This window comes from Oryzias latipes, chromosome 5 (genome assembly GCF_053564925.1).
Source record: "Oryzias latipes strain Hd-rR chromosome 5, Olatipes_Hd-rR_3.1".
In the NCBI taxonomy this organism is placed as follows: domain Eukaryota; kingdom Metazoa; phylum Chordata; class Actinopteri; order Beloniformes; family Adrianichthyidae; genus Oryzias; species Oryzias latipes.
The window spans coordinates 5,213,594-5,231,249 of NC_136241.1; the positions used below are offsets into that span (position 1 = coordinate 5,213,594).

Here is a 17,656-nt window from a genome sequence, read left to right on the forward strand (position 1 = left end):
CCTTGAATTGAATGGTGTGATTTCAGTCTTAAAAGGAAAACACACACTTGCTGAGGGCCTGTGATTCATGTTCTACATAAATTCCATCTTAAGCGCTTCACAGAAGACTTAACTGACGTTCGATCTCTAAATATAATTCAGACCCATAATTGCTGAGCAATGCGATTTCACAGAACTCTCCACCAGGTTACACAAAGCAGATGCCACTCCAACGCTCACACTGATACTCAACGCCTTTATAGAAGTCTAATCTGACCATGAAAAGGTCATTTTAACGTTCTCTGGTCTGTAGCATCCATCCACTCACCTCCTCCAAGCTGAAAGCAGCTCGACAGACGGCTCTTTATAAAATCAAGAGCCCTTCAGGGACCAAAAAGAAAGGAAGAACCGTCTCTCAGCCCCTTCCTGCTGGGTGCAAACTCTTTTCCAAAGCTTCCACCAGCACTTGTGTTTCCATTCCTCACCGTTTCAACAAAACATCACTGAGACAGTTTATGGAAAACAGGCTTTAATAATCCTTCACTGAATCTAACCAAACTTTGACAGAGTTGATGTTTTTAAGACACTTTAGAGGTTGGAACCGATGAACACAACCGTGACAAACCTCAAACAGTTCCAACGTCTATTCACAGGAACTTAAAACGTGAATTAAACCAAAGCGTCTTAATCAAGGAGAACCTTTGTCTTTAACTTTTACTACTGATCATTTATTTGCCTTTTAGGCTAAAACCTGTCCTCGACCTTCCTCCACCTGTAGATAAAGTATTAAAAAAAACAAGAGCATTTGAGGTTTGAGCCACAAAGAAAACACAGGTGCAGTCCATGACTTGAGACAGATTTGACGTGGTGTCCCCACAGATTAGATGCCGTAAAGCTCTGTGGTGTTCTTTCGAATGGTGCTGAGGACCGTGGCCATGTCCTCTCTCTTCAGCCAACTCAGCTCCTCCAGGATGTGGAGACCCATTCCAGGATGTGAAAACCGACAGACGTTCTTCCCAACCTGTTCAAACGAAAAGGAAAACGGTCCGTTTATGGGGAGGAACACCGAAAACTGAAGTCGGCACACAGCTAAGCAGAGACTATAGTCCTTATCAAGGAGCAGACACAGCAAACATTTCAAGATTCCATTGAAGTCCCACTGCAACAATATTTTCCCCGTGGTCTTATGATTATGCCGTTTTAACCAAAATAAAAAGAAAGTTTTATGGCGTTTCATGGCTAACATTAATTGAACGAGCGCAAAGATAACTGAGCGAGTATATTCAGGAACTGAGTGAGGAACCTCACAACTGCAAAGGCGCAATGCTAACCCACATTTTACAACTGCGCGCCTGCAATCCTACCGGAGCGGCGCTCCTGTGCGCTCGCTGGGTTTGCGAGCAACGTTCAGGGGATGTTTGTCACTTGGGGGCGGTAACCTTTCTGGTTGATCTGATTGGCCGAAATTTGCAGGTCAAATCTGGCGAGGCAGCGGGGCGGGACTTTCATTTTTTAGAGGCTTCAATTGAAAATAAAAAGCGGCGGATGTAACGGATTAAAACGTTAACGAACGGCCATAAAGAACAAGGTTAGACAGTGCAGCGCGTTTTTTTGTGCTGTAAGTTTGTCTCATGTGAAAATCACTATTAGGTACATACTTTATACATGTTCACTTTAGTTAGCCTGAGACAGAGCTACTACACAACTCAAAGTACAAGAAGTGCCTATTAGCATGTGGTTAACAAATGCTAACAATGGAGCAGCCGCCCGGTGTCAAGCTCTTCACTCATCATCAGAAGGGGGGGGGGGGGGGTCAAGGGCAGGGCTACTCAGCCCAGCATCAACGGCCACGCCCATGTAGAGCAGACTTTGGAAACAGAGGCTTCAGATAGACATGAAATGTGCTTTTAAGACACTTAGGTTGTGGGATTTTGGTTAAAAACTTCATAATCGTCATTAAAACACCACTGGAAAGGTTTTTATTAAAGAAAAAGTTGTTATGGGGGGCTTTAAAGCAGAAGGAGGCATCTTCCTTCATCATGAGGAAGGACTAATTTCCAATCTCCAGGAAGTCTCCAAGATGCCCTGAAAGCGTCGGATTTTGGTTTTTGTGCGTTCTCCAACAATCCATAGATAGCTTAGTAATAGTAAGCAAAGTAATACAGGGCTCGACATAGCCATTTGTCCGCTGGCCCGGTCCTGTTTTTCGAGCAGTGCGGACCACAAGACTTTACTTTTCACTAGTCCGCTCGGGCCACTAAAATATGTAACGGTTTATATATTCTTCACCTTTTTCAATAAAGTAAATTTTGCGAAAACGTGTAGATTTACCTCGTCTTCATAATGTAGTTTTTCTGCTAGTCCTGTGTTCAGACTTCAAGGGTTTCTATGGGAAACCTTTGATCACTTCTCCTTCTCTCCCGCCTGCGCGCGCTCGGCTTTCACTGCCGAGCACCACGCGGCACGCGCTCACTACTTTTTTTTTTCAAACTTTATTGAATGTAACAATTCAATACAAAACAATGTTAAACAGCAACAACGAAGGCACAAGCCAGTGGGTTATTATTACATTTGATTATAAATCCGACACCGTCACTGAAGAGAGACTGAAGCATGTCAGAGATGTGGAAGACATGGCAGGAATAGATAGGAATATGTTAGATGGAGTGACGGGTGGAATTAGTACTATGGACAGCAAGATATTTAATGAATGCATTGAAGATGAAACTGTATCCACTAAGCTTTAAGCTGAATGTCAAAGAATCAAAGGCAACTCCAAATACCTGAATCTCAGACTCAAATGCAGTAGAATGTTAAACTACTTAATTTTGTTTTTCTTTACAACACTGTAAGCAGTAAGTATTTCTAGTTAGCTGAATGATCTCAGTTAGACCTGCACAATATGAGGAAAACTCGCGATATGCGATATCAGAGATTAAAATTGCGATAACGATATAATTTGCGGTATATAAACAAACAGCAAAATAACCAAATAACCATTCCCAGTTTAAAAATTATACTCCAAATGACCCTCGTTGACATAGGTTACAAACATCTAACATAATAGGGCTCCATCTGATTGGTCAACAATGTGAAAGCGTCCATCCGATTGGTCAAATGCATTAAGGGATTTATTTGATTCGTTAAATGGTTCAAGCTGCCATTAGATTGTTTTAACACATTTAAGGTTTATTGCGATATTTGCCGTTAGAAGCAGCATGAAAACGTCTGAACTAGTGTTACCTAATACACTGCAGTGCTCTCTTCAAAACATCTGAAACAGACTAGAGCAGATTTAAGTTTGATATGGTCTATTTTCAGTCATTGAAAAGTGTAGAAATAAGTGATGTCACCAGAATGCACCAAATTGTACCATATTAAAAGTTTCCGGGGGGGCATGCCCCCAGACCCCCCTAAAGTTGCAAGCACCTGCGGAGCGGCGGGTCCCGCTGTGCGCGGTGTCGGGCCAGTAACTTTCAGGCAGGGCCAGTAAGTTTCAAAAACTACTGGCCCTGTGGGCCAGTGCAAATTTCTGGGCTATGTCAACCCCTGTAATAGCAAAGTAATAGCATGAACTGAACCTGAGCTCAAACGTACCTGTCTTGGCAGGAAATACGGTGCATCTGTCTCCAACACAATGCGGTTTAAAGGGATCTGGCGGACGGCGTTTCTGACTTCTTTGGCTTTGTTGTAGGTGATCAAGGCTGTAAAGCCCACATATAAATTTGGGAACTCGGTCAGGAAGGGCTCAATGACTGGAAAGCTGTTGGTGAAACAGTGTCTGAAAAACAGGAAACAGCTTTTAGACAGTGTCTTTGAGAAGTGGATCACCACCCATCTTTGACCCAACTCACTTGAGAGCTGTGGGTACAGTTTAACTAGCGACTTCATTCATTAACGAGTAGCACGCAAAATCGACTTTTTGGAGATTTAAAGTGCATTTAAGTGTATTATAATCATTCCTGACAAAAACCAACCCCAAAGCATTTCATCCATTCACACATTTCTGAGTGTTCCTCTAAAAACCTGTTCTCCGAAGCACCAGCCCCTCCCAATCCACGAAAACATCACATTGTGATGTCACAAAGTGAGAAAAAGCTTCCAGGAAGATTGTGTGCCGCCAGCTAAACGCCTTCATTTTATCTGTACAATATTCACACCCATGTTGATTGTTTTCGTGGGTGAAACGCAGACGCGCTGCCTCTAGGTTGACGTCATGAAATGGGCGGCGCCCTCATTGTTTATTTAAAAATCCCATCCTTGCTGAGCATTCTCTGTAGACTAAGATACAATTACACTTCAACATACCGTGAAACAAACAACTGCTTTATGACAGGCACGTTTTCCAACAGCCTATAGTTGAAAATATTTGAAACTTTGATGAAAACTTTTTAAAAACTGACAACTTCAGGCTTTTGCTGTGGAAACAATCAAAGAAATGTCTGAAAGATCCCGGAGGGACTGGATTATATTGTTTTTACACACAAGAACACTTTACTGCCTATTTTTAAATTTCTAATATTCTAACAGAATTCAATGTTTTTATGAGGCTTAAATAGACCATAACATTATTGTTCATGTGACCGGACATGAAAAAGAGCTAAAAACAATCCGAGATCAGACGCTTTCATTCATTCAAACCTCTCCTGTCAGTGATTTACTCTACACAAACTAGAAGAAACAAATCTGAGTATTGTTTCAAATAGTTTATATTAATGCATATAAGCTGTGTCCTGAATAATTCCTGCTTAAAGTTTTTATTTTTTAACAAAATGACACATTATGCTCAAATCTTTGGCTTTAGTTTTCAAAGCGTGAACTGTTCCCAATGGCTTACTTCACTAACAAAAACAAAGAAATAAGCACACAACAGACAAAATGTCAACACAACAGTTTTACTAAAGTTGACTCGTTGCTGCTGAACCTCTCCTGAATAACCGACCCACTGACAGTGACAGTTATATTCTTTGGTATTAACCTTTGTGTTGAATAAAAATGAGTCTTTCAATTCTCTATTATAGCACCTAAGCAATTCAGTCAGTACTTTAAAAGTGTCTAACTCAATACTCAGCTCCAAGTATTAAGTCAAATTATGTTGTTATCAAATTACTTGGAGATTTTGTCACAGCGAGGATTGATTTTTTCCTTCCGAGTCAAACATCAGATGCTAAATCCAATTGAATAATCTAAAAGCTCAGCTAAAAAACTAAAAACGTTAGTAGCAATAGTGCAGCATAGGAGCAACGTCCTGAAAAAATGTGAAGCAATGAACACAGAATGAAGCACACTTCATTTCAAGGCACCTGTGAATCTTGTAGTCCCGAGGAACACACTTCTTCATGATCTCCAGCAGGTCAGCATCTGCATCCCTGCAGTGGATCACGACAGGCTTCTGCATGGCCACGGCCAAACGCAGCTGACGCTCAAACACCTTCACAGAGAGGCACAGCAACACAAATCACGCCGGCAGACTCACTGTGTGGCTTCAACTGCTTCTCACAACCATCTGTAGAAATTATTTTTTTGATGCTGACTAAACAGGAGACATTCACAGACACACACTGCCTGTCTTGTCGTGTTATTTGAGGTGCATGTCTGAGTCTTAATGGACTACAGAGCAGGAACCTGCTGAAAAGTAGATTTTAAACGAGTCAGGCCAGATTCTGTTTTTATTTTTTAATCTTTTCCTGTGATAAATCAAAAATAAAACTCTTAGAGTATTGGATTACATCAATTACACAGAGCTAAACATTTTTAGGGTAACAAAATAAAACCAATGACTTGTTTTTTTTTTTAGAAAGCCTTAATTCAAGGACAAATTTATTTGAGAGTATTTGTGTCCCACAAACGTCTTGATGACCAGGATCTCACCTTTTTTTGCTGTGTGACATCAGTTGAGTTTTTGTGGGAATAGTCCAGCCCCATCTCTCCAAACGCCACGGCTTTTGGATGCTTCATCGCCGTCAGTATACTGTTTTCCTGAAAATTGGAGTAGCTTTGGGCAAAATGGGGGTGACACCCAAACGCCCCCCAAACCATGTCTTCCGCCAGCAAATGCTCCCACAGGGCCTCCTTCACCATGACGGCTGGGTTGCAGAAGTCTGCGATACAACCTCCAAACTGTGGAGCGAAGCTGTTTCTGTATCTTTTCCGAAAGCTGCTGAAGGTCCCCCTGAAGCCGAGTTTTCCGTAGAGCATGTCCAGATGGCAGTGAGTGTCTATGAATGTCCCCTGACTGCCCCGAATGGAGCCAGTCCACAAACGATCGGACCCCAGGGACAGCCTTCTGGGATGAGACAGATTGGGACTTAAGGGACAAGGAGGGGAACGCACAGAGGGGCCACAGTCACTGCGTCTGTGTCGAGCTGCAAAGTTCATAGAGGGGGTGGAAGCTGACTGTAGAGGCAGAGCAAAAGGATCAAACCCAGGGGGTTCGGAAAATGACTGGAAACTATGAGAGCCGGCTGTGAAACCACCAACGTTTGACTGGTGGGACTCTCTAAACGCGGCGAAACATTTCCCCTGAGAGGACGCCGTCCCTGCACCCTCAGGAGTGTGGAATGTCCCAGCGTCTTCTCCTGGGGAGTTCACTAAAGAGGTCTGGTCGAGTGGACTCTGCAGGTCGGCAGTAAGATCAGGTGGTGGTTCTGGAGAAAACTCCAGTAGACAAACAGCAGAATCTTGACCCTGTTCGCCGTCATTTATCTTGCCTTGGGGGATAATGTTCACAAACACAAAGTCCTGATTAACAAAAAAAATAGGGAAGAAAGGAGAAAAAACAATGACCAGTTATCACATTTCATCGCAGTGTTCACTCATTTGAAGTAGGACAGTAGAAGTTTTAAGGCTACAAAACCCTTAACGACACACTTTATACACTTTCACTCTTGTTTGAAGATGCACTCAGATGAAAATCGTGATTGTGTTTTTAACATGTTCTTGTGGCATTTTTCTGATGATGGAGGACACAAAGAAAATTAAGCTTAAAATGTCATTTCTGAGCATTTCTTTGTTTAAATCGTTGTGAATCAGGAGCAGACGAGAAAATGCACTTTGAAAAAGCTTGTCTGCAGCTGCATTCTGATCATCCATTTGCAGACAAATAGATCCATGTACGTCTTTGTTTTCCTCATCTGAGCTAAAATCTGGATCAGAACTGTGCGGCTGGATAGCTCCAACATTGCTCACCATTTCTGTTGCACGGCTGGGGGTGTGAGCTAGCAGGAGCATGTAAACAAATGAATGATGGGAAAAGGAAGAGGGCTTACTCTGTACTATGCCTACACAATAAATCGCAAATTTATCGTCATTGCGATATCAAAACTGTGCAATACACATATCGCAAAAGTCATCAAAAATTGCAATAAATGGTTAGCTCAAATTTGCTAAAACAATCTTATGGCAGCTTGAAGTATTTAACGAATCAAATAAATTCCTTTATGCATTAGACCAATGCATAAAGGAATTTACCAATCGGACGGAGCGCTTTTATGTCAGATGCTCCCCTCCTTTGTCGACAAGGGTCATTTGTATTGAGGTAAAAATGGGTCTAAATAGACGAGCTGTAGATTTGTTGTAAGAACTTCTAAAATAGAGTGAAAACTTGCGCACCAAAAATCTGCATCTGTGCGTAAAACTCTACTGTAAAGTTTGACAAACAAAATCAGAACTGACAAATTCTCAAATCTCAAATATTTTGTGTTAACACAGAGAGTGAACTACAAATGCATTTCTAAAGAAACAGATTGTTTTTTCTGCACCTTGATGAGAAGTCGAGCTGTACATGCAGACACTGCAGCAGCGAGACGGCTGCCAAGGGACCGTCAACAAAGTGCAACCTCCGTGAAAACATTCTGTTAAAAACCAATCTCTCAAAAATGAATAAATGTCTACATTTATATGAGCTGGTAATGAAGACTTGTCAGCATATTCATGCTTCAATCAATATTTTGTGAGAAATTACATTTTCAATATATTTTATATAGTTTTTCACATTTTAAGAGATATGATTCATAAGAGGTGCTCAATAGTTCTAAAGATACTAAAGCTAATGTAACCAAACTTTCTGTACTGACTAATCATGACCCTATTGTCTTACTACAACAAAGATAGTCAGAAAATTACTTTAGCTTCAGTATCTTTATTGAGTATTTTTGAGCAAATATGATCCATATTTAAATTTTAAAAAATTCTTAAAAATAAACAAAGGGAATTTATGTCAATCTTTGTCGTAGTAGATCAGTTTTGACACAAGTTTGTCGCAAGGAATGTGTCAGAAGTCAGACCGTAGTTGTAGCGCACTCGTAATTTGCCCCACCACATGCAGAGGCACATTTGAGCAGATGTAATCACAGATTTGAGGTTATAACTCTTAATGAACACATGCAAATGGGAATTTGTCAGTTCTGATTTTGTTTGTCAGACTTTACTGCAGAAGATATTACACACAGATGCAGATTTTTGGTGCACAAGTTTTCACATTCTGTTTTCAAAGTTCTCATATCAAATCTACAAGCTCGTCCATTTTGGAACATTATTACCTTCATACATTTGGAGTTTAATTTGAGTCATGTTGACTCTTGTTTAAATTTAACTGTTGGAACGTGGAAGGGGCATGTCAATGATCTATGAAATAATCAATGAGACGCGAGCGCACACGCACGCAGGCAGACACACACACTCGCGCACATACTCATGAAACGCGAGCACGTACACTCTCACGTGATGCCTGTCTGTGAGGCGGCCACTGCGTATGAGAAGAATAGGGAAAGCCAGTGGCTAAAATGCGTGGAGGGGGAGGGGCCTAGAGATAATCGAGTGCGCGTAAACATCTGTGGGAAGGAAACGGAGACAAATATAACAACCTGATATGTGCGTCTGAACTATGAGTAAGTGAACTATTAATTCGTTCTTCCGACCTGCGGCTAGTGTACCAGTGCCAGAGTGTACAGCAGGGGTCTCAAACTCGCGGCCCGCAGGCTATTTGCGGCCCTCAAGATGATATTTTGCGGTCCCCGCCTTAATATGAAGGTTTAATGTTACTGCAGCCCGCCAGTTTGTATGAATGACACTTTCATTGTCGTGCACGGAGATGACCAACCAATCACAGTGGGGTAAATGACTCTTGGGGGCGTGGCAATGACCGGGTTTGAAAGCAGGAAACCTGACAGCTCCCTCCCCGGACCACATTAAGGAGTTCCTTACTTTCCTTTAGAACACATTTATTTGCTCGTAATTTTCTACATACATGCAGCCCGTGCTGAACTTTTCTCTGGGCCGCACAGAACCGGAGGAAGGTTTAGGTTTTGGTTACGGCGGCGGATCAAACGGTTATGGACGGCTGTTACGGCAGCACACCGCTCCCGCGGGAGTCGGGTCAGCTGAGGAGAATAAATGTCCCACACTTACATGCGTGACAGCTAACGGGGCTTGAACTTTAAACACGCTCGAGCAAAAACAACATTAGTTTTAGACTCACTGAAAATACGTGGGGAAAATGCAACGATAGACGTGTTTGAGATGAACCGGCACCTCGCCTGGATCGTTGGGGAGACCAGGCGGGGGGGCTGTGAGATGAAAGCGAATCTGCAGCAAGACTGAAGGAGAACAGGAAATTGGAGTTGTCCTTAATTAATTAATTAATTTAGTTTTAATATTCTTCTCCCCCTTAGTGTGATCTGTGTTATTATATATTTTTTGATTATTTCAATGTTTTGTGATGTATGTAGCCTTTTTTAATGAATTGGTATTTTAAATTATTTTTATTAATCACTCCACTACACAAACCATCAGGACACATGTCCCATAATGCATTGTTTTGTAGTCTGTAGGGCAGCTTTCAGTCAGTTCAGTTTCCAGCTGTGTTCGGGTAGGTTTGACCCTTGCTCCCACCCCTTTCTCGCGATATTTTTGTGATGATTGACAGTTGATGTTGGAGCAAAAACAAAAATATATGTCACACACCAGCTGATCTGTGCAGCGTTACGTTCACCTGGGTGATCTCAAACACACTTATTGTGCATCTTGGCTGCACCTATTTGGTGTCACCAAGATAAATTTCCATCCGTTTTCTTTACTATTTGTACTGTCATGACAGCGATGGTGCTGTCAGTTTACCTTCTTGTTGCATCTTCAAAAGGGCAGAATAAAATGTGACACTGAATTAGAAACAGCACATTGTAATTTCTGCATCTATTATTAAAGTATTTATTAGTAATACAGTGGAAATTAGTAGATTTGGTTAGCATGTTGATTTACGGTATGCGCCCCTAAATTTTCTGGTTGTGCCCCTAAAACTTTCAGTTGGGGGCCACTGTGCTCCTAGTGAAAAAAAGTTAGTCTGGAGCCCTGCAACCCAGTCATGGTCTTAGGAAAAACTCAAGACTACAAAATTCTAATGAACAGGCATTCAACCACAGGTGAGTCTAATGATTAATTTAAGAGGTGTTCAGCACACGGGTGACTAGAAAAGGGCATTTCTTAACAAAGAAAAGCCCCTCCCATTTCATGCTGTCAGCAATGGCTCCCCATGGAAAAGAAATGTCACAAAATCATTTCTTTGCACAAAAAAGGTGAGAGCTACAAGAAGACCAGCAAAGCTTTACACATCAGTCAACATATAGCAAAAGTGATCCAAAAATGTATGAAAGATGGAAGTGCAACCATCTCCATCTCCATCCAAGCGTCCACATAAGCCAACATCCCAACAGGCGCATCTTCCGATGAGAAGCGATGAAGAAAATCGCCGTGCAAGTTCACTGCAGTTAGTTCAAGCAGTAGAACGCCAAACTGGAGCGATTGTTTCCTGTGACACCACACTGCAGAGGAATGGCTGCATGGTTATCATCCAGGAAGGAAGCCTCTCCTAAAACCCATGCACAAAAAAGCACATCTAGAATTTGCTAGACCCCATGCTGAAAAAGATGAAGACTATAGGGACTCAATACTCTGGAGCGACGAGACAAAGATCACCGTGTTTGGAACACATGGTTTTAAAATTGTATGGTGTAGCAAAGGTGAGGATGTCAAAGAAAAATGCATGGTGCCTACAGTGAAACACGGTGGTGGCAGTGTCCTTATGTGGGGCCGCATGAGTGCTGCTGATATGGGGGGGCTGCATTTCCAGCTTTCATCTGCCTGCCCAGCTGTTGGACAGGACAAGTTAAAAAATAAAATAAAAAAATAAAAACCTCAACAATGTACTGCTCTATACTGAAGGAGAAGATGCTGCCATCACTTCATGCACTTGGTTGTCGAGCACTTTTCCAACATGACAATGATTCAAAACCCACTTCTAAAGCTACTGTTGCATTTCTGAAGAAGAACAGGCTGAAAGTGATCGAATGGCAAAGTTTGTCTCCTGATCTGAACCCAATCGCACACCTGAGGGGAATTCTGAAGAACAAGTTGAGCATCACTCTCCATCCAGGATCCAGGCTCTGAAAGAGGTTCTTCTTGAAGAATGGACAAAGATAGATGTTGTAATACGTCACCAGCTTGTTCATTCCAGGCCTAGAAGACTTGGTTCTGTCCTTAAAAATCACGGTGCTCACACAAAATACTAGATGTAGTAGTTTTTGTTGCAGGGTGTATTCATTTTTGCTCCAACCAATTTTGCACTTGCAACTGAAGATTATGTGATCCAAGTTAGATCATTAACCTTAATTTCATGTTATGGAGTTAAATAAGTGTTCAATAAAACTCAACCTTGTGGAAAGTTTAAAAATGTTTCTTTTGTTCATTGAGCTAATGATTAAATTAGTATTTATTAGAGGGGGTGTACTCGTTTCATGCTGAGCACCGTATGTTGACTCTTATTTAAATTAAAGTGTTGCAGTGAAATGAAAATGATGTATTTAGTTATTTTGCTATTCCTTCACGTATCACAAGTTATATCACCATTGTAATGTTGATCACTGATATCACAAATCACAAGTTTTCCTCATATAGTGCAGGCTTACTTTGCACCAACAGTCGTACCAACAACTCAGAGGTGAATTTCTAATGAAGTCCTGCTGCTCTGCAGAAGCCATGTCCCAGAAAAAGACTCAGGTTTTTTTAAATTTGGGTAAAAACGGCATTATCAGAGTTAAAAGACCACAAGGAACACTTTGACACCAGATCAAAAGATGATCAGAGTGGAAATTTAAACTCTGAAAGTTCAAACTTTCATTAAAAAATTAAGTCCAGCATTATGAAATGAAAACAAAGATCTGATTGTGATTGAAGATTTATGTCACTGGCTGTTTGAACAGGAGAATAATTGACAGTGCTCCACAGCCAATCAGGACACAGAACACTGAAAAAAAGGCACGCAAAACTGAACTGAAGAAAATCCACGAAAACAGTGAGACTGAAAAGTGAACTGCGATACAGCGAGGGAACGCTATATAGAGAAAAACTAGGATAATGTAAAAGGATAAAAATATTTTTCAATTGTCTAAAGTACATTTACGACTATCAACACTAAAAAAGGTAGAGAAAACATGAGTTTAGGACTTACTCTAGTATCTGCCTTTGGCTCTGAGGTGTAACTTTGGGTTTCTCTGAGGGGGGAGCGCTTGTCCTCTGTGTGGGGGCCTCCAAACTCCTCATCAGATCTGCTTGAGATGCAGCCACTATCCACAATCTCTCTCTGTGCAAAGGTTAACCTGAGCACCTCAGCCTCACCGGTGGAGGGGGTAAGAGGGGAAGGCTCAGCTTTTGCCTCCCCCCTGGGGATGGTAGCAGTGCTGAGCTCTGATGCTGTGTTGCCAAGGGCTGCAATCAGTGCCTTCCTGCAGATAGCCTTGGATCCCTCCTCAGGTGTCCTTTCTTTCTTCTTCAAAATAAAAGAATGAGATGGCGTTGTCGACACTTGCTGGATCTCTGGGGGTTGAAGCTCTTTGGGAGATACATTCATATCCTGTGGAACAGCATGAAGAAATCAGTAATTGATTCATGCACCAGGAAAAAAAATTCCCAAAGCTGAAATGAACTCAAACTGAAATAAAAATAAAATAGTGAAAAGTGACCTCTGACGCTGTGAATATTTGGGAATCATCCCTGAAGAGCTTCTGCCTGATTTTGTCTAGAGATTCTTCACTTTCATGGAGGACTTCTGCTTTCCTTTTAGGAGTGTCCAGACTCAGAGCTCCAAAACTTTCAGATCCAGGAGAGTCGCTTTGACGCAAAATACTTGACCCTTCCTTTTTCTGTATTTTCCATGGAGACGGTTTCTTTGAGCCAGAACCTTTTCTCTGGGGGCGTGAGGGTGTGGCGGCTGCACCGTGTAACCACTGAAATGACACCTTCTTCCTGTCCCTGTCCATCTCTGAGCTCCAACACACAGAGGACAACAGGAATCATTTAATCAGTCTGTAACAGCTGTTTGTGGGCATAACACGGATCTCAAACTGCACATGTTAACTTCCTAAATAAACTTCTCATTTCTCCATGTTCTGTCAGATTTTTCAGTCTTGTTTTTGTTCATTTTACGCCTTTTCTTTTGAGTTCCTGCTTTGCAGCTCAACACATCTACAGAGGAAACCATCTAAATACATAACTAAAGTAGATGTAGTGATACTTCAAAGGAAAAGTAGTAGAATTAAAACACAGTAATCTGAATAAATGTTCACGTAAACAATAAATAGAGATTGTGGTTTTAAGGTCAAAGCTGAGCTGTATACTCAGCTACAGCCTACTATGCATGTGACAAAAACAAGCCATAAGAATAATTCATACCCACCAGGATTTTATTCTGTGAATCAAAATTACTAAAGGTTAAAGATTTAATAAAACATAATACAATGCAAATTAAGGATTAAGTCAATAACTTTTAAAAACTTTTATGATGGCTAATGTTAATAATGATCTTTTTATGAATTATCTGCAGCTATTCTGGGGATCCAGTATGTGGATTTTATTGGGTTTCTATGGAATAAACTGTCAAAATGTTACAAACAAACATTAATAACAGGATGAAACAGTGTGGTTAAATAGAAGCTCATCTAAAATGTACACAAGTAAAAGTAAGAAGTGCAGAAAAAAATACAATTTACTTATAAAACTAAATGCAAGTGGTTACATTCCACCTTTGCTTCACAATAACTGCGTGGTTTTACCCTCTTGAGACCTGGCGTCCACATGTGTGGACATCCCATTGTGGGCTAAATTACCACTATAATTAATTCGGATACTTGGGGCAGACAAAAGCTCGGGTCTCAAGAGGTTGAGAGAATAAACTGTAATCAAAATCTTTGAAATAGTGCTGGAAGTGAGATGAAATGTTCTCCTAAACCAGGGGTCTGCAATCCAAAGCTGTAAAGAGCCATGTTCAGTCCAGTTTCTAACAGACCAAATCCCAGTGAGAGCTGCAAAGACCAACTTTAGTGTTTAGAAGAATATACGTTATGTTTTTGTGTCCATTGAGCCATGTAATTCTTAAATACTTACAATAATTGCATCCTAACAGTGTTTCTTTAACTGATGACAACTTTTTACTTTTGACAGGAGCACATACAAGATCCTTTCAAAATAAAACGCAGACTGTGTTAAATCAGTTCCTCCTGCTGCAGCAGATTTACTTCAATAAAAATATGAAAGAAAGTTAAAATAATAATAATTAGGCCTGCACAATATACCGCAAATTTATCTTTATCGCAAGATCAAGCTGTGCAATATGCATATCGCAAAACACAGCAAAAAATGCAATAAATGGTTACCTTAAATATGCTAAAACAATCTTATGGCAGCTTAAATTATTTAACGAATCAAATAAATCCCTTTATGCATTTGACCAATCGGATAGAGCCTTTAACGTTGTTGACCAATCAGATGGAGCCCTTTTATGTTAGATGTTCCATCGTATGTCAACAAGGGTCATTTGGAGTACAATTCTTAAACTGTTGCAATAAAATGGGAGTGATGTTTTTGGTTGTTTCGCTATTTGTTTATATACCGCAAATTATATCGTTATCGCAATATTAATCCCTCATATCGCATGTCGCAAGTTTTCCTCATATCGTGCAGCCCTAATAATAATAAATGAAATACATTTTCTATTATAAATACTTTGGTGCCCGTTCATTCTTTTCTACTTTTACTATTGATTTTAACCAAGACTGGTGTAAATTCAAGTTTTAATAAAATTCTATACATCCAAATATGTAATAATATACCGTACTTAAAGAATTTTGCCTCTGAACAGCAACCACACTACATGATGATGATGTGCCCAAAGCTTACAGTAAATTAACCATTTTATCATTGTTTTGATCATTTATCCGACATGTTAAAATCTAAACATATATGACAAAACTTAATATCCTAAAAAAGAAAAGAAACTGAAACTTAAAAACACTGTATTTACCTAAATTATTATCTTAGCAATTTCCCTTAAGTCAAAGAGCCAAAAATGGAGGGCTAACGCGATAGGAGCCTTCCTTCCCAATGAATGAAGCTTTTCTTGGCTTCCAGATCATCAAATGTAAAGCCGGCGCTAAAAATAAAAACAACTGTTTTTAGTTATAAACGCTTTCTGTGTTCGCTTGGCCGGTTTTCAATCACTGATTATTCAAGTGAACATCTGAAAGAGTTTGGGCGCCGAAAATGCTCATTTAGCGCCTTTAGTTAGCTAATATTGTTAGCTAACAAAACGGCAGTTGGAGTTTTGGTTGGAGCTTTATCAGGAGTTTACGGCCTCAAAATAACCTCAACTCTCCGTTTACATAAGTCTGTCTGTCGACTATATATGTGTTTCATGTAGTTTGGAAACTCTTTACTAAACAGTAACCGAAGAATGAAGCGAAAAGCAGGAGAGGAAGGAACATTGCGGTGTTGTTTGTTACCTCGTGTCGTGTCAGCCTTCAGAGTTTGTGAGGATTTTTAAAAATAAAATAAACCTAAAAAAACAAAAACTTAAAAACATATAAAACTGGGTGTCACCAACCTTTACCTGTTAACTTCACTGTGGAAACAGAAAATGTTTTTAAATTATATTCTTTTTCGGAAGAACGTAAAATGGTACGTAAAATTATTTTATGAACCAAATCTCGCGAGAGTTTAAATACACGGCTCTCATCTGCTCATTTATTTTATCTGTCTGTTAGTTGTTGTTTTTTATTTGTTCCACTATTGGAAGAGTACACAATGCAAAACATATAAGGCCAGGTCCTGATGGTTTAAATAAAAATGTGCTTAAATTACATTTTCAAACATTTAAAATATTAGAGCTGGAGTCTTTGCTTTAGAGCAACTTTCCTACCGTTTTTCAGCCGTTCATGTCAATTTCTCACTAAACAGCCCAAAGTTTAAGCTCTAGAAAAACAAGACACTGATATGTGCTTATGTTATTATTATGATAAATCTAGATGAAATGTTGTGTTTAGCATAAATAAAACATAAAGACTAAATTGGCCTTTTTTTTTCAAAATGGAAAATGGCTTGTAACTTTTGGCAGAGGCGACTTGTTTTTGGGACAAACACACCTTGTGTCATAAGATAATCTCAATGGAGCTACTGTAGTAGTGGGTCATGGGTTGTCAGAAATGACAGGGGGGAAAAATACAGACTGATGTGCATTTGAACCAATTTGTACTTCTAACAAACAAAAATCACATCCCAGCTAATTAGGTGACATATTTTTCTAAGCATAAGGTGCAATTAAAATCCTTGACTTTATTCAAAAACAGAAGATCTGCCTCATGACCGGTGTGCCTAAATTCTGGTTGGTCTTGGTGACTTCCAGTGGATTTCCTGTGGTACAGGAATCTGTAAAAGGTTTTTAGTTTGACTTGTGATTCACATTGCCCTTCAACTGTTTGTCAGGGAGTTGAATACAATTGAAATGGTTTATTTCAAGCAAAACAAAAATAGAACTAAGGCTCTTATGCATACAGAACATGACACATTGAAACCATTAAATATTACTTTGGTCAAAAGGAGTTTATTTAATTAATTGCTTGAAAGTAAGTCAGAGGAAGGAAAATAATACCCCCTGTTATCTTTTACTTGCCTTTGTTATTTTCTTTGCATAAATCCTGTTTTTAGGCCAGAGGTTTGAGTTAGTTTACCAGTTAGTTCACTTTTTATTTTTATTTTTCTATGGTGGGAGGAAGCCAGGGACTCCAGCTTCCTCCCACTGTCCAAAAACATGCATCATAGGCCAATTGGTGACTCTAAATTGTCCATAGGTGTGAATGTGAGTGTGATTAGTGACTCTGGGACAGACTGGCGACTTGTCCAGGATGTCCCCTGCCTTTCCTCCGCAAGTGGCTGGGATAGGCTCCAGCAGCCCCGTGACCCTAAAAGGGACAAAACGGGTTTAGAAGATGAATTAGCTTTTGACTTTTTCATTTTTTCAAAAATTAAACCTTTTTATTATTCTTTAAGTGGAGAGCCATAGTCGAAGGGGTAAAAGAACCACATGAGGCTCAAGAACTGCAGGTTGCAAACCTCTGAATTACATTGTTCAATAATGTGTTGACGACCACTTTGTGTTTGAAGTTTATTTTAAAGGGAAATTATTTGTGTGGAAAAATTCCCACAGAAGGTACTTTGAATTGCTTTGCTGAACGGATAATGAAGCGCTAGACACCTAAATGTTTAGCCATAACCAAGAGGTAAAACTGTTGTTTTACCTCTTTTGCATTACTTTGCTGTGTCTTAGCTGTTGTTTGGGTGAATTTAGAGGATAACT

The 17,656-nt window shown here is 40.1% G+C and overlaps 1 protein-coding gene across 7 annotated transcripts; it reads right to left on the reverse strand.

Moving 5' to 3' along the window:
• Nucleotides 1-491: 491 nt before the first annotated feature.
• Nucleotides 492-16,037, reverse strand: tatdn2 (TatD DNase domain containing 2). 7 transcript variants are annotated; one of them, XM_020703037.3, is made up of 7 exons: nt 15,914-16,037; nt 12,993-13,291; nt 12,482-12,883; nt 5,851-6,720; nt 5,283-5,410; nt 3,577-3,760; nt 492-1,000 (listed from the first exon to the last, which is right to left on the reverse strand). In XM_020703037.3, exons 2-7 carry the CDS (start codon nt 13,287-13,289, stop codon nt 860-862), a joined length of 2,022 nt encoding a protein of 673 aa, XP_020558696.1. In that variant the 5' UTR covers nt 13,290-13,291; nt 15,914-16,037; the 3' UTR covers nt 492-859. The 7 variants fall into 7 exon arrangements, with proteins under 7 accessions (XP_020558696.1, XP_020558698.1, XP_011472966.1 ...); XM_020703039.3 differs by having other exon boundaries at nt 15,908-16,033; XM_011474664.4 differs by having other exon boundaries at nt 12,993-13,296; nt 15,914-16,025.
• Nucleotides 16,038-17,656: the final 1,619 nt, after the last annotated feature.

Bases quoted from the DNA above. Each gene is read 5' to 3' on its own strand.
- tatdn2 (XM_020703037.3), bottom strand. From the start codon at position 13,289: ATGGACAGGGACAGGAAGAAGGTGTCATTTCAGTGGTTACACGGTGCA. The intron at 12,884-12,992 runs GTCACTTTTCAC...GCTGTTCCACAG, and splicing joins AAATATTCACAGCGTCAGAG to GATATGAATGTATCTCCCAA. The intron at 3,761-5,282 runs GTGCCTTGAAAT...CCTGTTTTTCAG, and splicing joins CGGGACTACAAGATTCACAG to ACACTGTTTCACCAACAGCT.